General features: G+C 32.6%; 1 protein-coding gene and 1 long non-coding RNA gene across 10 annotated transcripts in view; one reads left to right on the forward strand and one right to left on the reverse strand.

The window, feature by feature from the left end:
- Positions 1 to 24,029, reverse strand: part of LOC127728288 (nose resistant to fluoxetine protein 6-like) — a 75,238-nt gene that overhangs the window by 26,409 nt on the left and 24,800 nt on the right. Inside the window, exons 4-10 of one of the 2 annotated variants that reach the window (XM_052235611.1) lie at positions 14,332 to 14,425; positions 12,342 to 12,541; positions 11,732 to 11,899; positions 10,500 to 10,596; positions 9,354 to 9,446; positions 6,230 to 6,404; positions 2,179 to 2,258 (exon numbers count right to left, since the gene is read on the reverse strand). In XM_052235611.1, coding sequence (XP_052091571.1) covers positions 2,179 to 2,258; positions 6,230 to 6,404; positions 9,354 to 9,446; positions 10,500 to 10,596; positions 11,732 to 11,899; positions 12,342 to 12,541; positions 14,332 to 14,425 — 907 coding nt within the window. Of the gene's footprint in view, positions 1 to 2,178; positions 2,259 to 6,229; positions 6,405 to 9,353; positions 9,447 to 10,499; positions 10,597 to 11,731; positions 11,900 to 11,930; positions 12,099 to 12,341; positions 12,542 to 14,331; positions 14,426 to 24,029 lie in introns of both variants that reach the window. The other variant, XM_052235610.1, reaches the window with a different exon arrangement.
- LOC127728349 (uncharacterized) lies at positions 14,422 to 18,730 on the forward strand. 8 transcript variants are annotated; one of them, XR_007994079.1, is made up of 4 exons: positions 14,422 to 14,673; positions 14,756 to 14,836; positions 15,025 to 15,105; positions 15,268 to 17,467. It is a non-coding gene; the product is annotated as an uncharacterized LOC127728349 (long non-coding RNA). The 8 variants fall into 8 exon arrangements; XR_007994081.1 differs by lacking the exons at positions 14,422 to 14,673; positions 14,756 to 14,836 and having other exon boundaries at positions 14,898 to 15,159; positions 15,268 to 15,375; positions 15,485 to 18,730; XR_007994078.1 differs by lacking the exons at positions 14,422 to 14,673; positions 14,756 to 14,836 and having other exon boundaries at positions 14,898 to 15,159; positions 15,268 to 15,294; positions 15,349 to 18,730.

Below are 24,029 nucleotides of genomic sequence, written 5' to 3' on the forward strand. Positions count from 1 at the left end.
AATTGTACCCGTCAGAGCGCTAACGAAGCCATTTTCCATAAGTTTAATATTTCCAAGGGGCATTACTCTTTAAAAAAAGTCGATCGTCCACCATTATAGAACTTGTCCGAGATATTGCTGATATAAACCTATAGTATAAGTTTTATAAAAATCTGGCAAGAATTGTACCCATGACAGTGCTAAAGAGACCATTTTCGATAAATTTAATACCGGTATTTCCAAGGGGCATAACTCTTTAAAAAAAGTCGATCGGCCACCATTATAAAACTTGTCCGAGACATTGCTGATATTAACCTATAGTATAAGTTTTATAACTAGAGGCTCTAAAGAGCCTGTGTTGCTCACCTTTGTCTATGTGCATTTCAAACAAAGGACACTCTCTAACATTGTAGACGAGAATAGACTTCATGACAAAAATCTCTATTTTGTTGATCTTGTATTACTGATCTTTTAGTCTGTTTAGTTTCTCTTTATCTTCTTTAGTTTTTGCTCAAAACACAAATGAGGGTAAAAAATATCCACATTTAAGGGCAATCACTCCTATGAAGAGTGACAGTCTACTAACTATCTCGGCAAAATTTGACTTTTTAATAGATCTTGCCTTGCTGATCATTTTTGTGATTAAAAGTGTTTATTTATCTATTATAATTTGAATCATATAAGACATAACGGAAAAAAAAGTTTCTTTCAAAATATCATAGTTTTCATGATAAAAGGCAAAAATGAAAAAAAAAATGGTAAAATTTGTCATTTATGGGCAATAACTCCTAGAAGAATTTGTCTAACAGTTTTGACGTATATGGACAACTGAACAATCGGTAGAGCTCATTATTCTGAACATTATGCTCCTTTCAGATTTTCTCTATTTATTACGGTTCATAAAATGATAGACAAAACTTGCATTTTACCCCCTATGTTCTATTTTTAGCCATGTTGGTTGGTTGGTAGGCGGGGTCATCGGACACGTTTTTTAAACTAGATACCCTAATGATGATTGTGGCCAAGTTTGGTTAAATTTGTCTCAGTAGTTTCAGAAGAGAAGATTTTTGTAAAAGATTACAAAAATTTGTTAAAAATTGACTATAAAGGGCAATAACTCCTTAAGGGGTCAATTGACCATTTTGGTCACTTATTTGTAGATCTTGCTTTGCAGAACATTATTGCTGTTTACAGTTTATCTCTATCTATAATAATATTGAAGATAATAACCAAAAAACTGCAAAATTTTCTTAAAATTACCAATTCAGGGGTAGCAACCCAACAACGGGTTGTCTGATTTGTCTGAAAATTTCAGGGCAGATAGATCTTGACCTGATAATCAGTTTTACCCTATGTCAGATTTACTCTAAATGCTTTGGTTTCAGAGATATAAGCCAAAATCTACATTTGACCCCTATGTTCTATATTTAGCCATGACGGCCATCTTGGTTGGTTGGCGGGGTCATCGGACACATTTTTTAAACTAGATACCCTAATGATGATTGTGGCCAAGTTTGGTTAAATTTGGCACAGTGGTTTCAGAGGAGGAGATTTTTGTAAAAAGCTAACGACGACGGACGACAACGATGACGGACGCCAAGTGATGAGAAAAATGTGGTCAAGGACAATAGACATATTGTGAAAGACTGAAACTTTGTAACATAAGGTATTTGATACTAGGTATGAAGCATCCAGGTCTTCTAACCACTGAAATATAAAGCTTTATACAAATAGTTTACGCCATTGTGGCTGCTAGCAGATTGTAATCCCTATGTCTTGCATTCTGCTACTTTTGTAGCAGGCGAGACAAAAAAGAAACAACCTGAACCAAACTCACTAAATCTGTAACTTCTTATGATATGACTATATACTAAACTTAAATTGATTCAGGAATTACAGAGAAAAGTGTGGAAAAATAATATTTCCAAACTATTTCTATGCTCTTGGTCCAAGTACAACTTCTGCTAAAATTACTCAAATGGAACCAACTCAAACTTAATCTTATGCAAAGAACAGAGTTCAAATCTCCCCAGGTTGCAAGAGGTAAATGTATGGGAAAGCAAATGTCCAAAACTAAACTTGAACTAATCTGTAAAAGGTACATTTCCTAGTTAGGTTCTAAAACTAAGTCTTCAAAAAAATGGTTCTACACATCAATATCATTATGATAAAACATTAACTGAGAATAAGTTAACTTACAAGAAAAGTGGAATGATAATTAGTGGACTGATAACAAAAAACTGCATATCGTTGGCTAGATACCATGTCCATGCCATACACTACAATAAATAATGTATTAATATATATTAACGCTAACATTGGCTAGATACCATGTCCATGCCATACACTACAATAAACAATGTATTAATATATATTAACACTAACATTGGCTAGATACCATGTCCTTGCCATACACTACAATAAACAATGTATTAATATATATTAACACTAACATTGGCTAGATACCATGTCCATGCCATACACTACAATAAACAATGTATTAATATATATTAACACTAACATTGGCTTGATACCATGTCCTTGCCATACACTACAATAAACAATGTATTAATATATATTAACACTAACATTGGCTTGATACCATGTCCATGCCATACACTACAATAAACAATGTATTAATATATATTAACACTAACATTGGCCAGATACCATGTCCATGCCATACACTACAATAAACAAGATATTATGGTTTTTATTTATTTATTCTATTCAGGTCATACAATACAATAAACAAGTTATCATGGTATATAATAACTCTTACATTGGCTAGATATAATGTCCAAGCCATACACTACAATAAACCACCAAGTACCGTGTAAATGCGTTCATCCACATGATAAAAACATTGTCCTCATTCATATTGAATACATTGTTGATGCTGACAGATCTATCAAAATATAACGCTTTTAAAGGTCATCTAAAAATGTTCTTTTTCATTTTGGTGTAGACATTTTCTGACTAACATTTATTTAATACAGGTCAGTGAAAGGGTCAATCATCAATTCAATAGTAAAAATAAAAGAACAGAGTTCCAATGTCCCCCGCTTTGCACATATTTTATTTATCCAAGATACAAGGGCAATAACTCAAAAAAGCACTTTTTTTATTGTTCCTTAAAACTTTTTATAAATATCTTAGTGAAATGAAGGCTTCAGAGCAAATTCAATGTGATTTCCGTTGAAATTAATATTTCCAAGGGGCATAACTCGTTAAAAATATTTGATCAGCACTTATTTTTGAAAATGTCTAAGACATTGCTGATATAAGCCTATGGTATAAGTTTCATAAAATTCTGGCTAGAATTGTACAAATGAGGGCGCTAACAATGCAATTTTCCATATAATCAATATTTCCAAGGGGCATAAGTCTTAAAAATGATTGATCGACACTGATTTTTGAACTCGTCAAAGAAATTGCAGATATAAACCTATGATATAAGTTTCATAAAAATCTGGCAAGAATAGTACACATGAGAACTCTAATGACGCAATTTTCCATATAATTAATGTTTCCAGGGGCATAACTCTTGTAAAAAATTTTGATCAGCACTGATTTTCGAACTTGTCCAAGACATTTTATTTTCGTCTGTTTAATCCCCACGGTTCGGCAGTTCCCAATTTGTGAATTATGTTTTCTTCCGTACGCAATCGAATGTTAATGTTGTTTTTCATTGTTACTATACCCTTAATTGTGATGTTTCCCCTATTGTGATGTTCCGATGTGAAGTGTTGTGATACAGGTTTATGTTGGTTTTGTACATAAATGTCATTGAAATGGCCCCTAAATCTCTTCTCTTTTAAGCTATTGCCTATTTGTCCAACGTACTGGTTTTTACATTTTGTACATTCTATAAGGTAAACCACATTAATGGTTTCACATGTGATTTCATCCCTAATTTTAATAGTGTATTGGTTTGACGTGTTTTTAATGCTACCTGTAGGGCCAAAAATAAAATATTGTTTGTTTCCCATCCCATGACCGACCCGGTAAAATCACTGCGACCTGAAAAATTTTATTGGCCGTTCGTGTCCAATATTTTTTTTATTTTGGTTTTTGGTGATACCTTTCCGATGCTGTAGTCCACAAGCGTTTTAATTCAAGGCATTTTTGCATTGAAGCGTCTAAATGATTCGTAATCGAGAAAAAACAAACAAAATGGCTGGTCACACGATTTGTGTGTCTGCAAGGGTGATCAATGACCATAATTTAGTAAAGAATATCGTTAGTAATAAAATTTTGAAGATAAGCCCCAAATTAATGATCAGTGAAATCATGGACGAAGCAATCGGAAATGCTGAGGTTGATGGTCCTATAGAAAATATTGAATGATATATATATAAATCTGTAATTAATAAGAAAATATGCCTTGGCATTAGATAAAAATTCTCTGAAACTGAACAATACAATCCAATCAATCTGCGGAAAAACAATTCAATGATGTGGTATCTTTAATAAAAAAAACTGAAGCATCTTTCAACCCACTGAGTGCATCTTGATTTGCTTGGTCTTTAACCTCTGTTCCTGTATGAAGGATAAAATCTTTGAGTAAATATGGTCTGAATCATGCTTTAAAATCTATCTACTTTGAATTTTGTACAAATTCAATATAGAAAACCATATCAAGGAATAAAATAAAATAATTTGCCTACCTACCTACCCCTACCCTGAAAACCTCAGTCAGGAAGGGGAAACACAGATATTTTTAATGTTGGCCTAGGTTTCATGAATTTACATAAGTAGCACTGTTTACAGCATGAACGGGTTCCTGGATTCTTATTCCTGTTGGTGATGTCGCTATGTACTAGAATACTTCTTAAGGTTATTGATCGGCGATAAGTTGTTACAAATTTAGCCTGTGCTAATCTTTGGGTGTCAGGTGTTCTTGTAAGTATGTCTTTCCTGTGATTCAAGATCCTATTAATATTTTTGGTATTACTGTTAAAAAATATCACTCAGGGTATGTTCGGGTTAGTGTTTTTTCAACCAGTTCTAATAAAGTGGTTCTATTTTTCTGTTAAGTTTTTTCGATTGCATGAGTTACTACGTCTGGGGGGTATCCCCGTATTATAAAGTTTTTTACGTAAATTTTCCCAAAGTGCATTAAATTCTTCATTCTTGCTGCAGATTCATCTTATTCGTAAGGCTTGGCTATACGGTATACTTTCTGTTTGATGTTTTGGGTAGTTTAATGAATAATGTAGGTAAAGATTTGCATCCGTAGGTTTTTTGTAAAGGGTAGTTGTTAGGTTTCCGTTGTCATCTAAATTTACAATGGTGTCTAGAAAATTTACACTCCTGTTGTTTATGGTGAAGGTGAACTTTATAGAGTGGTGGAAAGAATTTAGGGCCGTAATGAAGGATTGTAGTTCCTCGCTTGAATGGGACCATATTATAAAAATGTCGTCTATAAATCTCCACCATACTAATGGTTTTTTGTGTTGTGTATTTAAGAAATTCTCTTTCAATTTTGTCCATAAAAATAATGGCATATTCTGGAGACATGACAGTTCCCATAGAAGTGCCCATTTTTTGCATGTAATATTTGTCATTAAATCTGAAACAGTTTTCTGTGAGAATAAAATGAATGAATAGTAATAAAATCCAAGTGGGCGAGTCCTTGTTTTCCCTTTTCTCTTATCATTTCCTTTGTTGCAAGTATTCCTTCTCGATGTGGTTTATTTGTATATAGTGAGGTTACGTCTGCTGTGACTAGTATGCTCTGTGGATATACTTTGTTTAGAGCTTTCAATTTCTGTAAAAAATCTGTGGTATCCTTTAGATATGAGGGTATGTAAGGAATGAACGGTTTTAGGAAGATGTCTACATCTTTTGACATTAATGATTGGTCTACCTGGGTTTCCTGGTTTGTGTATTTTTGGTAAAATGTAAAAGATCGGAGTGCGCCAATGTTTTTGTAATAAGTATTGTGCTAAGTTTACAGGAAGTAAGTGATTGAACAAATTCTTTAATTTTCTTTGATATTTTTTCGTTTAGGTTGGATTGTATTTATTCATAAAACATTTGATTGTTTACTTGTCTGTTTACTTCTTTAATGTAATCGGCACGGTTCATTATAACAATTGCTCCTCCTTTGTCTGCTGGTTTTTTTATAATATCTTTGTCATCTTTTAGATCCCTTAAAGCCATGAGTTCGTCTTTTGTCAGGTTCCTATATTGTTTGCGCTTTTTACTCATAAACTACAACTTCCTGTGGTTTTTAAATACTCACCTGTGAACCTGTGTCTTTAAGATTGACAAAGTTGTTTATATAAAGGAAATTGTAGTACCAAGCATCCTTACAATAGTTGACTTCCATTCCATCTTTTTTCCAAAGAGGACCACTTCCAATGTAAGGAAATAATGACACATATACCATCAAGACTAACATATATGGTGGAGTTAATCTGTAACAGAATTAGCCTGATTGCATTAAATATTGAAATAAAGATTAACATATATAGTGGAGTTAATTTGTAACAGAACAATAGTGCAATTTATCACTGTATGAAATATTGTACAAAAATATTTACAAGACTTTTTCCTCCAAATATTGAAAAATTTAGAGTATTAATCACCCCACACACACAAACATTAAAGATCAATCTTATTTTGCTTTCCTTAAAACAAAATAGTTCCTCATAATAAAGATGTGCATAAAGTTTCAAATTGTTGTAACCACAACTTCATGGTAAACTGCCTTAAATCAAAGCCTTAACCCAATACCTTTCTGATGTACAGACAGATGGAAAGACTTATATGGTTGGGCTCACAGAGAGGAACATTTATTGCCTCCAACTGTTGTTAGTTTCTTCACCTGTTACCAATTTTTTTACCTTTTTTCCATTTGACCTCTCATTTGTTTTCGTGTTTCCAAACTTTTGGTCTTGACTAACCTGAACATTGATCCAAATGAATTTTGATGTCATTGAAAGTATTATTTACTTTATAATCCATTTGAAGTGGCTGCAACAATAACCTTTTAATTCTTTTTATCATTTTTTTACAATGGTGTACAGTACTTTCCGAGATTAGCTAATTGACTATGATTTCAAAATACATGTTCCATTAACTTCATAAAATATTTTCTTTTGTTTCTGTATATTTGAGGTGCATTCTGACCAAAATTAAGACACTGAAAATTGAAATTATAGAAAATTAACAATGTAAGAGTTGCTACTCTTTTGCATTGGTCAAGTACAAGACAGAGATCTGTTAAGTCTAAAGAGGATCCAAGCTTGCAGTAATATGTGACCCGCCATGACATTTCCAGGCTGATGGAGATAAATGTCATTATGATAAAACGTTGATGTTAAGTCACGTAAAGTAATCGGGGCATTTGTTATTGAATGTCCAATTGTATCATGCGGTAGTATAAAGTTTCATTTTTTCATGACTTGAGGAAATTTGAATTTTTATATTAAGATATACAAAACAAGTAGATCTTTTACGTAAAATTAATGATTTAGGTTAAAATCTTGTTTAGAATCGCATTCTAAATTCACACAATATATCTTTGAGATTTAATTGCATAAATCACTTTCTACTGAATCATACTACGTTTTCGATTATAATAAATGGTTAAAATTATGTCACCATTGCGATATATCATTTATTAAAATAAAGTACCGAAAAATTAAAACTTTCCCGAAATAGATTGCAGCATGAACACCAAGTTTTTGGAGTAAATCTCATTGTTTCACATTGTAAAGGAAAATATGAACATACATGAATGGCCATACACCGATACATGTAAATCTAGTAAGGTATACCTGCCCATTAGGACCCCAATGGTTTCTCATTTCATGTATGTTCCTAGTTGTTTTTTTTCTTTCTATGACTGTCTTAGAACTAAATAAATCAGATGTATGGGTTGTTGAAAGTTTTATTGCATCCCTTTCACCTACATGCCTTCATATTATTGATTATGCTGTTTGATTTTTCATCTTACTCTGCATTAATATAGCTTTGATTTAATCACTGTGTCAGGACATGTACAATATGTATTCACAATAAGATCATGGTATTCGCTTTCTTAGCATTGATGTAGTTTTCCTTACAAAAAAAAAAAATGTTTAGGTCACTATGAATTTGATTGCATATTCCGGTACATTGTTGCTATGGCAACCGAATTAAAATCTTCAGTTATTTGGTTACTAAAGCTACAATTGCAATTTGATTACTTAAAAAAAGACGTGACCCCCCCCCCCCCCCCAAAAAAAAAAAAGCATTTATAAAATTAAAGCTTACAAAAATGACCATAATTTTGTTATTTTGAAGAATCTAGCAAAATAACTTGTCAGGGTGTTTGAATCTATGTATACTTCATAAAAATGCAAAAAAACTCGTTTTGACCCTGATACCTCCATAAGCCTGAAAATCTTATGGCTGGTCACATATAACTAATGAGTGTTCTAATGGTAAATGATGACTTTGGAACAATTTCCTCTGGTTGCAGATCACAGTTTACCCATAATTCATTATAAACATTGACACAGAGATATGTCTCGCCTTTTTGTAATTTTGGTAGTATAATGCAAATATTTAATCCAAATGGTAATACTTAAACATGTAAACTATGCAAAACATTCAAAGTCAATGAATCATGACTTAATATGCAGGGCCGGTGTATGGGAAAAAAGTCATCGACTCAACATTAGTGGTTCCTCTTAAACTGATCTAATAAAAAACTTTAACATGTAAACAATGCATCACATTCAAAGTCAATAGACCATAACTGAGGGCACGGCGCCAAATCATCTCCTTTGAAATGAGATGTGCCAATGCTAATGCATCTACATACCAAATACCATTTACCTACAACTAGTCGTACCAAACAAACTCACCTAATTACAAATTTATACATGTAAAGTAAGCAAAAGTTTCAAAGTCAATAGACCATGACTGAGGGGGTGGGGCCAAATAAAATCCATGGAAATGAGATGTGCCAATGCTAATACAATTGCATACCAAATATCATTGACCTTCCACTAGTGATTCCTATTAAACTGACCTAATCACAAACTAATACATTGTTGATGCCGTTGCCATTGCCGTCGTTGGGAAACAGCATACCTAAGTCCTGCTTTTTGACTCTGTCAAGGCTAGACAAAAACTATTGCTAAATTTCAAAATATTTCCTTGAATGACCTTCTGCATAGGTGATGAATAATGGCATCCATTGTTCAAGCATTTTACAGCAAATTATGCCTGCCAGTTTCAATGAATCCTTGAGGTCAAGAAATTGGACAAAAAATTGTCAATATTGAAATATTTTCCTTGGAATAGCTAATTTTTGGGAATCACAAAAAAAAAACTCAATTCTAGTGAACATTTAAAAAATTGATAGAACATACCTCCAGAATCTATGGAAATAAAACATAAACCAATTTATCTTCCCATCTTTTCTCTTCAGCTCCTTCATTATTAAGTAAGTTAACAAGAGCCCACTGTAATAAAAAAAAAGCAATGCATTTTCTACATGATGTTAGTACCAGAAACAATATAATGTAATAATCCAATAACAATATTGTAAACCCCATAATTTCATTTTGATGATTTGAAGACTAAATCTACTTTTTAACTGTACAGGTTTTAATTTGAAATTTCCCAGTGTCCTGAATAAATTTTTATTAATGACACAAGAATTGTACGTTTTCTCATTCATTGTTTATTGATGAACAGGCATGTCTTTTAGTAGTTATATGTATGACATGAAAATTGATTAATAACCTGCTTGTCTGAATTAAGTGAACAGTTTTCATCTTTTCATAAACATAAGCTATAAAGTAATAAGCAGTGTCTGTAACATGGCTGTGTGGAAAAATGTATGAATACTCGATTAAAACTTCAACAATAAAGTTTCTGAAAAGGATATCCTGAGGAGGTTGCCAAATTTCACTAAAAAGAACAAGCGTGAACATACTGGAATGTCTCGTCTGCTATACTGACAAATTTCATTTTCCTTTAAGAACATTTTAGTAAATTTTAAAAATATACAATAATTCAATGCATATGCCTGCAATTTTAGAAGTGACTTCTAGTAATCATTCATTTGTTATTACATCCCTATGTATAGTCTTTACATCAAAGAACTGCCCTCTTCACAATAAACTATTGTATAAATATTTCTTTTACTTGATATGGAGGATATGTAAAAGTTACCAATAAACTGTAGATTCGTTTATTTTCATGGGTACAAATTTTTGTGGATTGAGGGAAAATTGTATTTTTGTGGATATTTAATTTTATAGTTTTGCCAAAGTCTACATACAAGCCTATATAAAATTTTATACTTCTTTGAAAATCTATATCCATGGTAAACCTTTATCCATGAAATCCACAAAAAAATTGTATCCCACTTATAATAATGAATCCACAAAAAATTTGTATCCCATTTATAATAATGAATCCACAAAAAATTTGTATCCCATTTATAATAATGAATCCACAAAAAAAATTGTTTCCCATTTATAATAATGAATCCACAGTACAATATTTACCTGAGAGTGAAAAATGTATCAACAGACACTAAGGCATTCAGTATTGCTCCAAAAGACCATCTCTTAAACATCAGTATAGTAAATGGAAGCATGTTATCTACAATTATCATATTGTTTTGTACAATATTATACAGAATATATGTTAGGTTGTCTTTTAATCACTGAAGACATCAACCTTCATCACTTATGGGCATACGATACAGTTACAGGGGAGGTAATGACATTGCTAACATAAAATATTATTTTCTCGATGTCAAACTGTGACATATCGGGAAAAGATGCATTTTTCTACTGATTTCTATCATTCAGATTCATTTAACTTGAAAACGAGTTCATGGACCCCTCTTTTATAAAATGACATTAGGTTTGACTACGTATGAAGATTATTGGTACCAATTTTTATGAAAAATTCACTGATGAAATTTTTAAAAATTAGATAAATATACAGCAAAAAATGTGTTTTTTTTTTTCTAAAATCGTGAAAATTTGATAAAAATTAATTATTTCCAAAGAATTGTTATACAAATTTAGAGCAAACTTATGTAAAGAAGATTTTCAAAATGTTTTTACAAGCATCCGCTTGTGTTTATCTTTTGAAACAAAAAATTCGGTCTGTCTATCCAAAGGATAGAAATTAAAAGAAAAAACAAAATTTTGAGTAAATGTCTAATATTTTGACCCCATTTATGTCTAAAAGTAGCACATGAAGGTATATTTTTTTTTTAATTACATATTTGAATTGACGAGGTGAAAAATAGCTTGTGTGCAAATTTTCGTAAAAAAATCCCCATGGGATCAAAACTGTATCATATGCCCTTAAATCAACTAAAAAAATGTTCCAGATTTTATTTGTCAACAGATAGTATTATTTCTCTCTCATTTCTAAACAAAATTCTTTTAAGATAACAATAGCTTTGATTGATTAAAATGAGTGCCATAAATTATCAACAGTGGATATTGCTACTACAAAAAAAACAATCTTTCTTTTATACATGCTAGCATATAACATTGAGTAACTGCAGAATAGCAGCACTGTACAGAAATACTGTCAACTTTTAAATATATTAAATACTTGAGTGTTAACATTATCTGAGATTTAATAATGTATAAGTTGTTACAAGAGAGATGCAAAGTGGAAAAGTTCTAAAATACATGCAGGTTTTTGTTCTAAAAAACATTTGTTATCAAACAGACAGAATTATGACCCTCTAAAGAGTTATAATAATGCATACCAGAAATTGATGTAAAAATTCCATAGGTATGTCCCAAAATGACCCATGACATACTAATGAATCTAATTCCATTCACTGCATTCAAACTTCCAGCTGATTGATCAGTACTCAAAATTTTAGCACCATTTGTATAAATGGAGAATGAAAGTAAGAGTTTTCCAAGTAAACCTATAAGATAAATAACAATATCAATGCATACCTGCAAGAGGAGATAAAAATACGTAGGTATGTCCTAATATCACCCATGACATGCTAATAAAGCGTATTCCATTCACTGAAGTTAAGCTGCCAGCTGATTGGTTGGTACTCAAAATCTTTGCTCCATTTGTGTATACAGAAAAGGATAAAAGGATTTTTCCAATTTTTCCTGTTCAAAATATAAGTAATGTGTCCTGTTTTACTTCTCACACCAAAAAGTTATTTTTTTTCAATAAAGGATGTAACAATGACAAAAGAGTGGCAGAAGATACCTAAGGGATATTCAAACTCATAAGCTGAAAATGAACCGACAATGTCATGGCTAAAATGTGCTTTCTCCTTTTATCTTTTCTGTTAAAAGTAATTTTCCTTTTAATCACAAACTTACTATTAAGAAATGAAAAGTATTTACCAGGTTTGTATTCCAGTGTCGTTTTATCTCTAATCAATGGCGTGTCTTCTTCTGCTGTTATTTTATATTGATAGTTTTCTGTAACTTCCCCATTTAGTAAGCCAGCCATTGTCTGGACCTTTGACTTTGGCCATTGTATGTAAAGAACATCATACACAGTACCAATTACCATAACTGTTATGAACAGTGACACTATCACTCTGTAATATTTCATAATATGACCATTAACATATAAACTTTTGGTTCCTCCTGTCCAAGGAACAGTTTTAGTGAGCATAAACTTTGTTTAAACTGGTGAACAAAAACTAAAATATAAACTAGTAATGTACATGTATGATACCAACTTCTGACACAAAGGCTCTGAAATAGCTTTCACCAGGTTTCTATTTAACCACATGTTTAAGAAGCTAAAAACATGAGCTTCAATACCCAAATAAACTGCTTTGCCGAGCGCAGCTGGATATGACGGCAGAGGTCCAACCCTGAACAGTTGGGGCAAAAATGGACACAATATTCAAGCTTGATACAGGTCTGAACTTGGATTGTAATTAAATATTTGACACATTATAGGTTTCTGACACAGAATAAATTTAGTCAAAGAACTTGAAATTGGTTGTATGATTTGAATTTATATTCAATTGAAGATTTCTTGCTGATATGAAATACACTGTGCTGTTGTGCAATACTTAGTAAATCTGTTTTCAGACTATATACAAAGAATTAGCAAAATAAATTGTGACCCCCAATTTTTTCTTTGGAAAATTGACAATTTCTTTAATCTTGGGCGGAAAAAAATTGACCCCCCCTTCCAAAAAAATTAATTTTGAATAAATTTTCTTTTTGTAAAATGTGGTACAAATTAAGAGACATCCATACACTTAAACACAAGTTATTGTCTGAAAACTAGAAAAATGCTTGTTTAAGACCCTTTTTGGCCCCTAATTCCTGAACGGTTTGAGCAATCAAAATACTTATACACAAGTTATTGTCCTGAAACTAGAAAAATGCTTGTTTTGGCCCCTAATTCCTAAACGGTTGGGACCATCACCCCCAAAAACAATCCCAACCTTCCTTTTTGTGGTATTGAACCTTTTGGTTAAATTTCATAGAGATCCATACACTTAAACTAAAGTTATTGTCCGGAAACCAAATATCTTCGGACGATGCCGACAACGACAAATAAAATTTTGCGGTCGTATAAAAAGACCTTAACAGAGTATAAATGGGACATATTGAAGATAGAGGGTTAATATCTTACTCAAATAATAGAAAAGATAAAGAAGAAGGTATGATAAGGCCACTTTTTTGGGTTCTTTGAATTTAAACTTCGAAAAGTATCATAAATCTACCAAATAACATCCTTCACATAATGTTCAAAAGACATTAATCCGTCTAAAATCAGTATTTTTATTTTTTTATTTTGTGCTACATGGTTGCAAGATTGCTTAAAACTTTTGACATTTTGTGCAAAACAGTCTCAATTTAGTATTATGTCATTAATATTTAGATATGAGCAACTTACCCAAAGATATTTTCTACAAAATGCATTTTACTTAAATTTTTATCATTGTAAAATATCTTTTTGGTAAAAGCTGTTGCTCATATATCATGTTTATATTTTAACCAAAAACTGTGTGCAAAATGGCAATTTTTGGACAAATATGTAAATTTCAAAATGTTTATTTCCTTGTGACATTAAAAGTGACCTTTATGCAATTAACTGTCCAGATTATATTAAGCTGAACATTTATCAAAAAAATTGACATCATTTTGAAAGGCTTGGACAAGTTTTCTATTTTTGCTATTTCAGAGGCAATAAAATGGCTCTTATCATAAGGCCTCCTTCTTTCCTTTCAATTTAAGGTGGTAATGAGAGTTCAAAAATCTGGTCTGACATATGACAATATAGAATGAGGTCTATGTGATGTGAATGGTAGTAAAAATGGGCTGTATAAGCTATTATACTGGTTATTGGTTGTACAATACTCACATTACAACAGTTGCTCTAGTATCAAACTCTCTGTCTGGATTTTGGCACTGAACTGATGCAGCCAGCATAGTATTATTGGGAATTTTTGACAGCACTGAAATATTTCCAAAAAATATTTAGGTGAGCAAGCGCACATACCCAATGCTCCTTATATAAAGGGTAAAAGCTAATAGTGACCTGATGGCATTGTTTATTCTGTTACTTTTAGGTATAATTTTTTTCTGTTTACTTTTAGATATGATTCTTTCCTGTTAACTTTTAGGTATGCTTTTTTTGTTTACTTTTAGGTATGATTCTTTCCTGTTTTACTTTTAGGTATGCTTTTTTTCTGTTTACTCCCAGGTATAATTCTTTCCTGTTTACATTTAGGTATGATTCTATCCTGTTTACTCCCAGGTATTGATTCTATCCTGTTTACTCCCAGGTATGATTCTTTCCTGTTTACATTTAGGTATGATTCTTTCCTGTTTACTTTAAGGTATGATACTTTCCTGTTTACTTTTAGGTATGATACTTTCCTGTTTACTTTAAGGTATGATTCTTTCCTGTTTTCTTTTTGGTATGGTTCTTTCTATTTACTTTTAGGTATGGTTCTTTTCTGTTTACTTTTAGGTATGATTCTTTTCTTTTTACTTTTAGGTATGGTTCTTTTCTATTTACTTTTATGTATGGTTCTTTTCTGTTTACTTTTAGGTATGATTCTTTCCTGTTTACTTTTAGGTATGATACTTTCCTGTTTACTTTTAGGTATGGTTCTTTTCTATTTACTTTTAGGTATGATTCTTTTCTGTTTACTTTTAGGTATGATTCTTTCCTGTTTTCTTTTTGGTATGGTTCTTTTCTATTTACTTTTAGGTATGATTCTTTCCTGTTTACTTTTAGGTATGATTCTTTCCTGTTTTCTTTTTGGTATGGTTCTTTTCTATTTACTTTAAGGTATGGTTCTTTTCTGTTTACTTTTAGGTATGATTCTTTCCTGTTTTCTTTTTGGTATGGTTCTTTTCTATTTACTTTTAGGTATGATTCTTTCCTGTTTACTTTTAGGTATGATACTTTCCTGTTTACTTTCAGGTATGATTCTTTCCTGTTTTCTTTTTGGTATGTTTTTTTTTCTGTTTACTTTTAGGTATGATACTTTTCTGTTTACTCTTAGGTATGGTTCTTTTCTATTTACTTTTAGGTATGGTTCTTTTCTGTTTACTTTTAGGTATGATTCTTTTCTGTTTACTTTTAGGTATGGTTCTTTTCTATTATGATTTCAGACAGTATTCAGTAATATCTTGAAATAAACTGTTGATACAAAGATATGTCTCGCCTGTCTGCAGAAAATTTGAAAAAAGACAATCTGGTGGACAGCAACATTCCAACAATTTTAAACTAAGTCCCTGGACCATGAACTAGGGGCAGGGCCTTGAAATAGTCATTAAACTGATTTGTACTGATAGTAATGTAACTTTATAGAAAATATCATTGATCTATGACAAGTGGTTCCTATCAAACTGACTTAACCAGAGAAGTTAACATTGAAATTGCTAATTAATTCAAAGTCACTGGACCATGACCTAGGGGACAGGACCTCGAAATAGTTGTCAAACTGATATGTACTGATAGTAATGCAACTTTATATAAATATCATTGATTTATCATAAGAAGTTCCAATCAAACTGACTTTAGCAGAAAACTTAACAATTGCTGATGCATCCTCCTCCGCAATAGCATCCGTCGCTACCAAAACAATACCTTTGTCTTGCTTATAGCAACTTTCCTTATAGGCGATACAAAAAATGAAAGCCCTATCCTGGTGACAAGAATTAAAATTACACAAAATTTGTATTAACTGTAAACCTGACATTTGATGTAAAGAGCTAAAAATCACTAGGGATCTCTCCATCCCCTTATATTTAACCATATATTCAAGTTTTGTTCCAATCCTATATGAGATCCTTGAGTCATCATTAAGAGACCCCTTTTCTGCACTTTTATCAGTTTATTTTTAGGTAACTATCACCTTATCTTATTGACCTAGGAAATAAAAGAGATTTCTCCCTCATTATTTACAGGTTTGGTTTGAATCTAATGAATTATAAAAAAAACTTATCTGGAAACTCCTTTCCTGAACAAATTTCAATTTTTTGTATCTTTGACATTGACCTTTTTCTTTGTCGACCTTTAGTCTTAGAGAGAAGGTATTTATTTTTTTATAAGTTGTAATTGGCATGAACTATATTCAGTAACTGTGATAACATTTAGATTGGTACTATGGGTCTTTTGTCTTTTATATGTTAGTTGTTTTTTGTGCTTCACACTAATCTGATCAAGTCGAGCCATTTCTAACTGATTCTTCCACTTTGATCTTATGTTGTGCTGTTACAACATTGTCCCAGGTTAGTTGGAGGGTTGAGCGCTCACAAACATGGTATACCCAGCCATATCCTATATCATGCCTGTCCAAGTCAGGAGTCTGTAATTTAGTGGCTATCATTGGTTGCTGTCTGTTTATTTATTTTTTTTTATTAGTTGTTTACAATTTCGTCATGTCAGGGCCTTTCCAAGCCGACAAACAGTATGAGTTTTGCTCATTGTTGAAGATTAGATGGTGCTTAAATCCATGTCATTTGGACTATGTTGGAATAGTTGTCTCATTGGCAATCCTACCACATCTCTTTATAGTATATCAAATAAATAGGGATCATCCTCACATTATATCTGTCAATGATATCTGATATAAAGTATATGATTTAGCATCTGGAAACCAAAATGACTGATGGACTAACAGACACAGTGACAGAAAGGCAGGTCAAAAACTATAAACCCCTGCTTCTTCAAAACATGGGGTACTACCATCTGTAAACAGAAAAATTCTCTACATATTTCCCAGTTCCAAATTTTTTTAACAAATGTATTTCTGGGTTTTTTTAAGGAATGACCTTATGACATCTGTTATTGACAAACAATAGTCAGTTGGCTGTTTCTTATATGATTCATGTATCTTGTGAAAAAATATGAATTTGCAAAAGATTCTTGATTTGAATAATTTCCTTCATCAATGAAAAGCTAAAAAAATGGTTAGCCAATTCAAATCTGATTTTTCAAGTATTTAACTTATCTAAAGTTTTTATAGAAGAATTATCCAGAGGTCACAGTAATTATGTAGTATTTGAGATACTTCATCCACACCCCCCCCAGTAAAAGGTTCCTTATTTTTACTTTTTTAATTCTCCAATAATGATCTTACTTAAATTTTGAAGAGTGTAAAACATGAAATAAAAATGCTCCCGTGTGGACACAAATAATCATGTGACTTTAAAACAAGTCTTTATCCCAAATATGGTTCCCAAATTCCTATTCTCTTTCATATTTTCCACTGACCTGAAGTGCTTGAATGATAATGCAACACCATACCATTTATCAATTGTTTTTCATAAATACTTCTACATAAACACAACTAATCAATAAACCTAAAGTCCCCTTACACTTCGTCTGTAGGGGACTAAAAACTTAACATATGAATTACATACAAGAGACTCATGAGAGCCTGATATCGTTCACATGCAATTTCAGTTTCAGACATTTGACTTATTTGTAGATCTTACTTTGCTGAACAATTTTGTCATTTACACTTTCTCTCTTTCTATAATAATATTAAAGATAATACATAACCCAAAACTGTAAAATTTCCTAAAAATTACTTAATTCTGGACAGTAATCCAACAATAAGTTGTACTTTTGGTCTGAAGATTATTTGACAGGTAGATCTAAATCTGTTTAACACTTTCACCTATGTCAGTTTTGCTCTTACTACTTTAGTTTTTGAGATGAAAGCCAAAAACTTCATTTTACCCCTATGTTCTATTTTTAAAAACTGCCGTCATGTTTTTTAATGGATCAAAATCTGAATATAATCTATAAAAAGATACCCTAAGGTACATTCAATCAAAGTTGTTAAGTATTTGGCCAAGTAGTTTCAGAGAAGAAAATTTTTGAATAAGTAATAAGACTTTCACAAAAAATGTAAAAAAAAACATTTTAAGGGCAATAACTCCTTAAGGGGTCAATTGACTATTTTGATCATGTTGACTGATTTGTAGATCTTACTTAGCTGAACATTTATTGCCATTTATACTTTCTCTCTATCTTTTATAATATTCAAGAAAATAATTTCCAACAGTAACCCTACAATTGGTTGTCGAACTTGTCTGAAAATTTCATAACAGATAGATCATGACCCATTTATCACTTTAACTTCCTTTCACTTTTGCTCTAACTGCTGTAGTTTTTGAGATATAAGCCAAAAACTGGTTTTGTCCCCTATGTTTTATTTTTAGCCATGGCAGCCATGTTTATTGATGGATCAAAACTTCAGATACAATTTATAAACTATATACCCTAAGGAACATTCATTAAAAGTTTGGAAGTATTTGGCCCAATAGTTTCAGAGAAGATTTTTGAAAAAGTAATAGACTTGCATGAAAAAATGTAAAAAAATAAACGTTTCAAGGGCAATAACTCCTTAAGAAGTCAATTGACTATTTTGATCATATGACTTATTTGAGGGTCCTACTTAACTGAACATTTTTGCCATTTACACTTTCTCTCTATCTATTATAATATTAAAGATAATAACCAAAAACAGTAAAATTTCATAAAAAAATAAACTATTTCAGACAGTAACCCTACAATGGGTGGTCCAATTGGTCTGAAAATTTTATAGAAGATAAATCTTGACTTATTCATCACTTTAACTCCGTCACTTTTGCTCTAACTGCTATAGCTTTTGAGATAAAAGCCAAAAACTGCATTTGACCCCTATGTTCTATTTTTAGCCATGGCGACCATGTTTGTTAATGGATCAAAACTTCGGATACAATTTATAAACCAGTTACCCTAAGGAACATTCAATTAAAGGTTACAAGTATTAGGCCAAGTAGTTTCAGAGGAGAAGATTTTTAAATGTTAGCAAACATGATGAACAAATTGTGTAAAATTGTCTTTAAAGGGCAATAACTCCTTAAGGGGTCAATTGACAATTTTGGTCTTATAAACTTTTTTGTAGATCTTACTTTGCTGAACATTTTTGCTGTTTACAGTTTATCTTTATCTTCAATAATATTCAAGATAATAAACAAAAACTGCAAAATTTCCTTAAAATTACCAATTTAGTGGCAGCAACCCAACAATGGGTTGTTCGGTTCGTCTGAAAATTTCAGAGCTGCTAGATCTTGACCTATTGAACATTTTTACCCAATGCCGGATTTGCTCTTAATGCTTTAGTTTTTGAGATATAAGCCAAAAACTGCATTTGACCCCTATATTCTATTTTTAGCCATGGCGGCCATGTTTGATGATGCGATCATGGATCAAATCTTCAGATACAATTTAGAAACTAGATACCCTAAGAAACATTCAGTTAAAGTTTGAAGGTATTTTGCCCAGTAGTTTCAGAGGAGAAGATTCTTGAAATAGTTTACGACGACGACGACAGACCACGACGGACGCCAAGTGATGGCATAAGCTCACATGGGGACCTTCGGGGCCGGGTGAGGTAAAAAAAATCATTATGTGGGTAGTCTTGTATCCTTTCCAAAACTGAAATGCATAAATGCTAATACAACAACTTAGTTTTGAAGTCATTATTGTATGGGTGATGAGGCAGGGGCTCAAATACTGCATGCATTTGTGATGCTGGGATGCTGATGCAGCTGTATACCAAATATCAATAGTTTATTATAGGAACATATTCTGATATGCATCCAACCAGAAAACATGTGAACATTGCCCTGGCTGGAAATCTAACACCTATATCTGTGGCTCCAACATTGTCAAATCTGACCTGGTGAAATCAGAAGTGGGACCTTTAGGGGTGTGGTGAGCTAACTTGTGACCTGACGTATTATTTAAAAGGACCTGTGACCTGACCGTATTAAAGAAGTAGGATTTATTGACCAATGTCACAAGGAATCATAGCTAATATAATGACTAGATTGGAAAAACGTTTTTTTTGTTGAAAATTTATGTTTTTGCGTTCTATTTCATGACGTCACAAATAGCACTCATTTTGATTTTCTGCGAAAATTCGATGAAAATGGTAAATTTACACTGATTTTTTTAAGAGGAATCATAGAGCGCATGCGTCAACAACAAATAAATTTAAACCTAATGTTTGTTATGACATTTTACATATCTGACTTGAATATTTTGTTTGTTGACGCCTGCGCTCTATGTTTCCTAGGTCTTAATTTGGTTGGAATCTGGACGATTTTGTTGTAACTTATGCAGAGTATAAGTGTTGTTTATTCAGACGGGATGGTTTCTTCCATGAGATGGGGCAGTCGATTCCATTATAAGGTCAAAGGTCATGCCTAATTTGGTCTGTCTGATATCAAGGATTAGGTTCTCAGATTACAATTGCAGGCTGCCAGCTTCTCACTTTTGATTTTGCTGTTGAATACAAAGGACGTTTACTCAATAGGAATAAGTTTTCAATTTCATTTTACAGTTTTACTAATTACACTGATTTTCTGCTGTTAAACTTGAGACTTTATTGTGGAAGATTGTCTGGACTGGAAATCGGATTTATATAACTTTATTTTCATTCTCCTGCCTTGGAGACACAAGGTATTTTACACGACTTTATTTCCTAAGTGTGATTACGATTATTCAGAAGAACTGTAGACAATTCTTTAAAACCTCATCGTAAATAAGTGATCTCGGACATAATATTCATTGCAGTTTAAATTCGTCTTTCCAATCACTTCTTGACATTCAATATTGGACTATTATTTCCCGAAATTTGAGAACTTGAATCAGTTTTATTAAACAGTTTCGTAATTTTACGGCTATAAAAACTTTAGTAAATAACATGGCTTCTTCAACCAGACGTAACCGTCGTTCAAGAAACAGACAACATCCATATAACAACGAAGAAAATGCAACACAAAGCTCGCAATGGGATATGGAAAATCCAGAAAATTGGACAGGTGCAAGATTTCGGGACGAATTACGGAAGTTAGGAATTAACATTCCAAAAAGCTGGTCTAAAACAGTACTTAAACAGCTGTATCTAGACAACAAGGAGCGCCTATGCACTGACGAAATTCGAGAAGGTGCAACCGTCGCAGCGGATGACCATAATAGGCAACCGAGAGAAGTACTTCAAGACCCGCCCACAGATGAAAGAAGTTCCGCCCCATCACCGCGCATGGATAGTGTAACCGGAAACGACGTACGTGCGGACTCCAATGTAAACAATATGGCCGCTTTGTTTACATCAACAATGGTTAACACGTTTACACAGTGTATGGCAAGCATGCAACCATCCGTTTCCAACATTAGACCAACCATGGATTCCTTCACCAAGACCTACGATCTAGCTAATTGGTACGAACAAAGAAACGCTTCTGATGTCCCGCTTATCCCAGTTTCTGGTACAACCCAAAGAACCGCCGCACATCTCAACTTCAGCTATAGTCCGTCGACAAGTGCCTTACCGTTTTCTCACCATAACAGTGCCGAAATGGATTCAACAAGAAATGGAGTGCGATCGGATTCTTTCACCAATGTTGATATTGTGTCGCCCAATATTCAAAGAAATATTATTGAGGGTAAGGACATTAATCTCACTTCATTGCTAATATCCAATTACGAAAACCCTCAAGCACACAGTATCACTGCTGATGAAATAAAAGTTAATCTATCAAGCAAGCCTGACCCCCGTCTTAACAGGAACCTGAATATACAAGATTTTATTCAGGCCTTTGGCAAATATAAGCGAATCATGTGTGTGTCATATCCCGAAAGACGTGAAGAGCTTGATGCATATGAAGCAGATTTGATTCAGATCCATAAATTTTATGGAGAAAAATTTTATACCTACCATAAGCTGTTCTCTGCAAAGGCAGCTACACTCCTAAGAGAGAAACACATCAAGGTTGATTGGAGTAAAAGAGACCGTGACATTCTTTCACTAGTTAGTGGGGGTATTAGAGTAAATGCATGCAACTTATGTCATCAAGTTGATCATGCCACAGAATTTTGTGCATTGCAGTGTTCTGATCATCAGGGTATACATGTAGATAGCAACTTAGGTTACAACAGGTCAGTTAGACCAAACATGCCAAACAAGCTTGATAAACAAGGTCGTAGTAGAGTATTTTACGACGGCAAAGAAGTATGTAACAATTATAATAATGTCAGGGGTTGTTTCAGAACAACATGCAACCTTCTTCACGCTTGCTCAACTTGTAGATCTACAGGTCACCCCGCACCTACATGTACAGGTAATAGACAAAACCATCACAATGTTCATGTTCCTCAAAAATATTCACAAACCTACAAAAATAACACTAGTAGCAAAGATGTTACTCAGACTAAACCTGATAACAAATCATGACTACATGTACATTTGGAAGATTATTCGATGAAAGCATCAACTCCTATCAACATAGAAAAACTTGAGCATGAGCTGCAGAATCATCCAGATATAAATTTCAGATCATATTTGATAAATGGATTAAGAAATGGTTTCGATTCTATGGTAAAATACGATACATGGGATACCAAAGTATGCAAAAATAATTACTCGGCTAGGTCGCAATCTACAGTTGTTTCAGATTTGATAAAGAAAGAATGTGAAAAAGGTTTTGTGTATGGGCCATTTCAACATAGTCCTTTTCCTCGTTTTAGAGTAAGCCCTCTAGGGGTAGCAACGGGGAAATATTCTGATAAGAAAAGATTAATTTTAGATTTGTCATCACCACACAATGATGAATGTATGAGTGTTAATGATATGATAGACAAAAGTGATTGTTCTATGTCTTATGTGAAAATAGATGATGCTATCCGCATCATTTCAAAATGTGGGAGAAAATCAAGTCTATCCAAGTACGACATATCCGATGCGTTTAAAATTTGTCCTTACAAACCTACGCAGTGGCCACTGTTTTGTTTTAAGTGGAAATCTATGTATTATTTTTATGTTAGGCTCACCTTTGGATGCCGATCCAGTCCTAAAATTTTTGACACTGTCTCCCAAGCAGTGTGTTATATTGCTGAGAAAAACTATAAGGTACAGCATATCCTGCATTTATTAGATGATTTCCTAACAATTGACCATCCCGACAAAGATGGAGAGAGGACAATGGCAATTATGATGACAATATTTAAACGGCTTAACATTCCCATTGCTAGTCATAAAACAGTTGGGCCTACTACTTGTTTAGAATATTTGGGTATCATACTAGACTCACAAAAAATGGAAACCAGATTACCTGATAATAAGGTGCAAAGAATATGCAATTTTATTCGCAAAATATTACACAAATCATCTTGTACAAAAAGAGAACTTTTACAGTTATTGGGACATTTAAATTTTGCTTCCAGGGTTATTTTACCTGGAAGGTCTTTTGTTTCTTATTTGATTAATTTGTCAACTACAGTTAAAGATTTGTCTGATTTTGTGCATTTAAGCACAGAATGTAGAACAGACTTGGATTTTTGGTTACGTTTTTTGTCAAACTGGAATGGCATTACTATGTTTCATGAAAATGAATTTACAAGTAGCTTTGATATGGAATTATTTACAGACGCTGCGTCAACAATAGGATTTGGGGGCTATTTTCAGGGGAAATTCTTTTATTCAACCTGGCCTTTGGATTTACCATCATTGACAAACAACCTTTCAATAGCTTTTTTAGAATTAT

Source organism: Mytilus californianus, unplaced genomic scaffold, assembly GCF_021869535.1.
Source record: "Mytilus californianus isolate M0D057914Y unplaced genomic scaffold, xbMytCali1.0.p SCAF_2, whole genome shotgun sequence".
In the NCBI taxonomy this organism is placed as follows: Eukaryota; Metazoa; Mollusca; class Bivalvia; order Mytilida; family Mytilidae; genus Mytilus; species Mytilus californianus.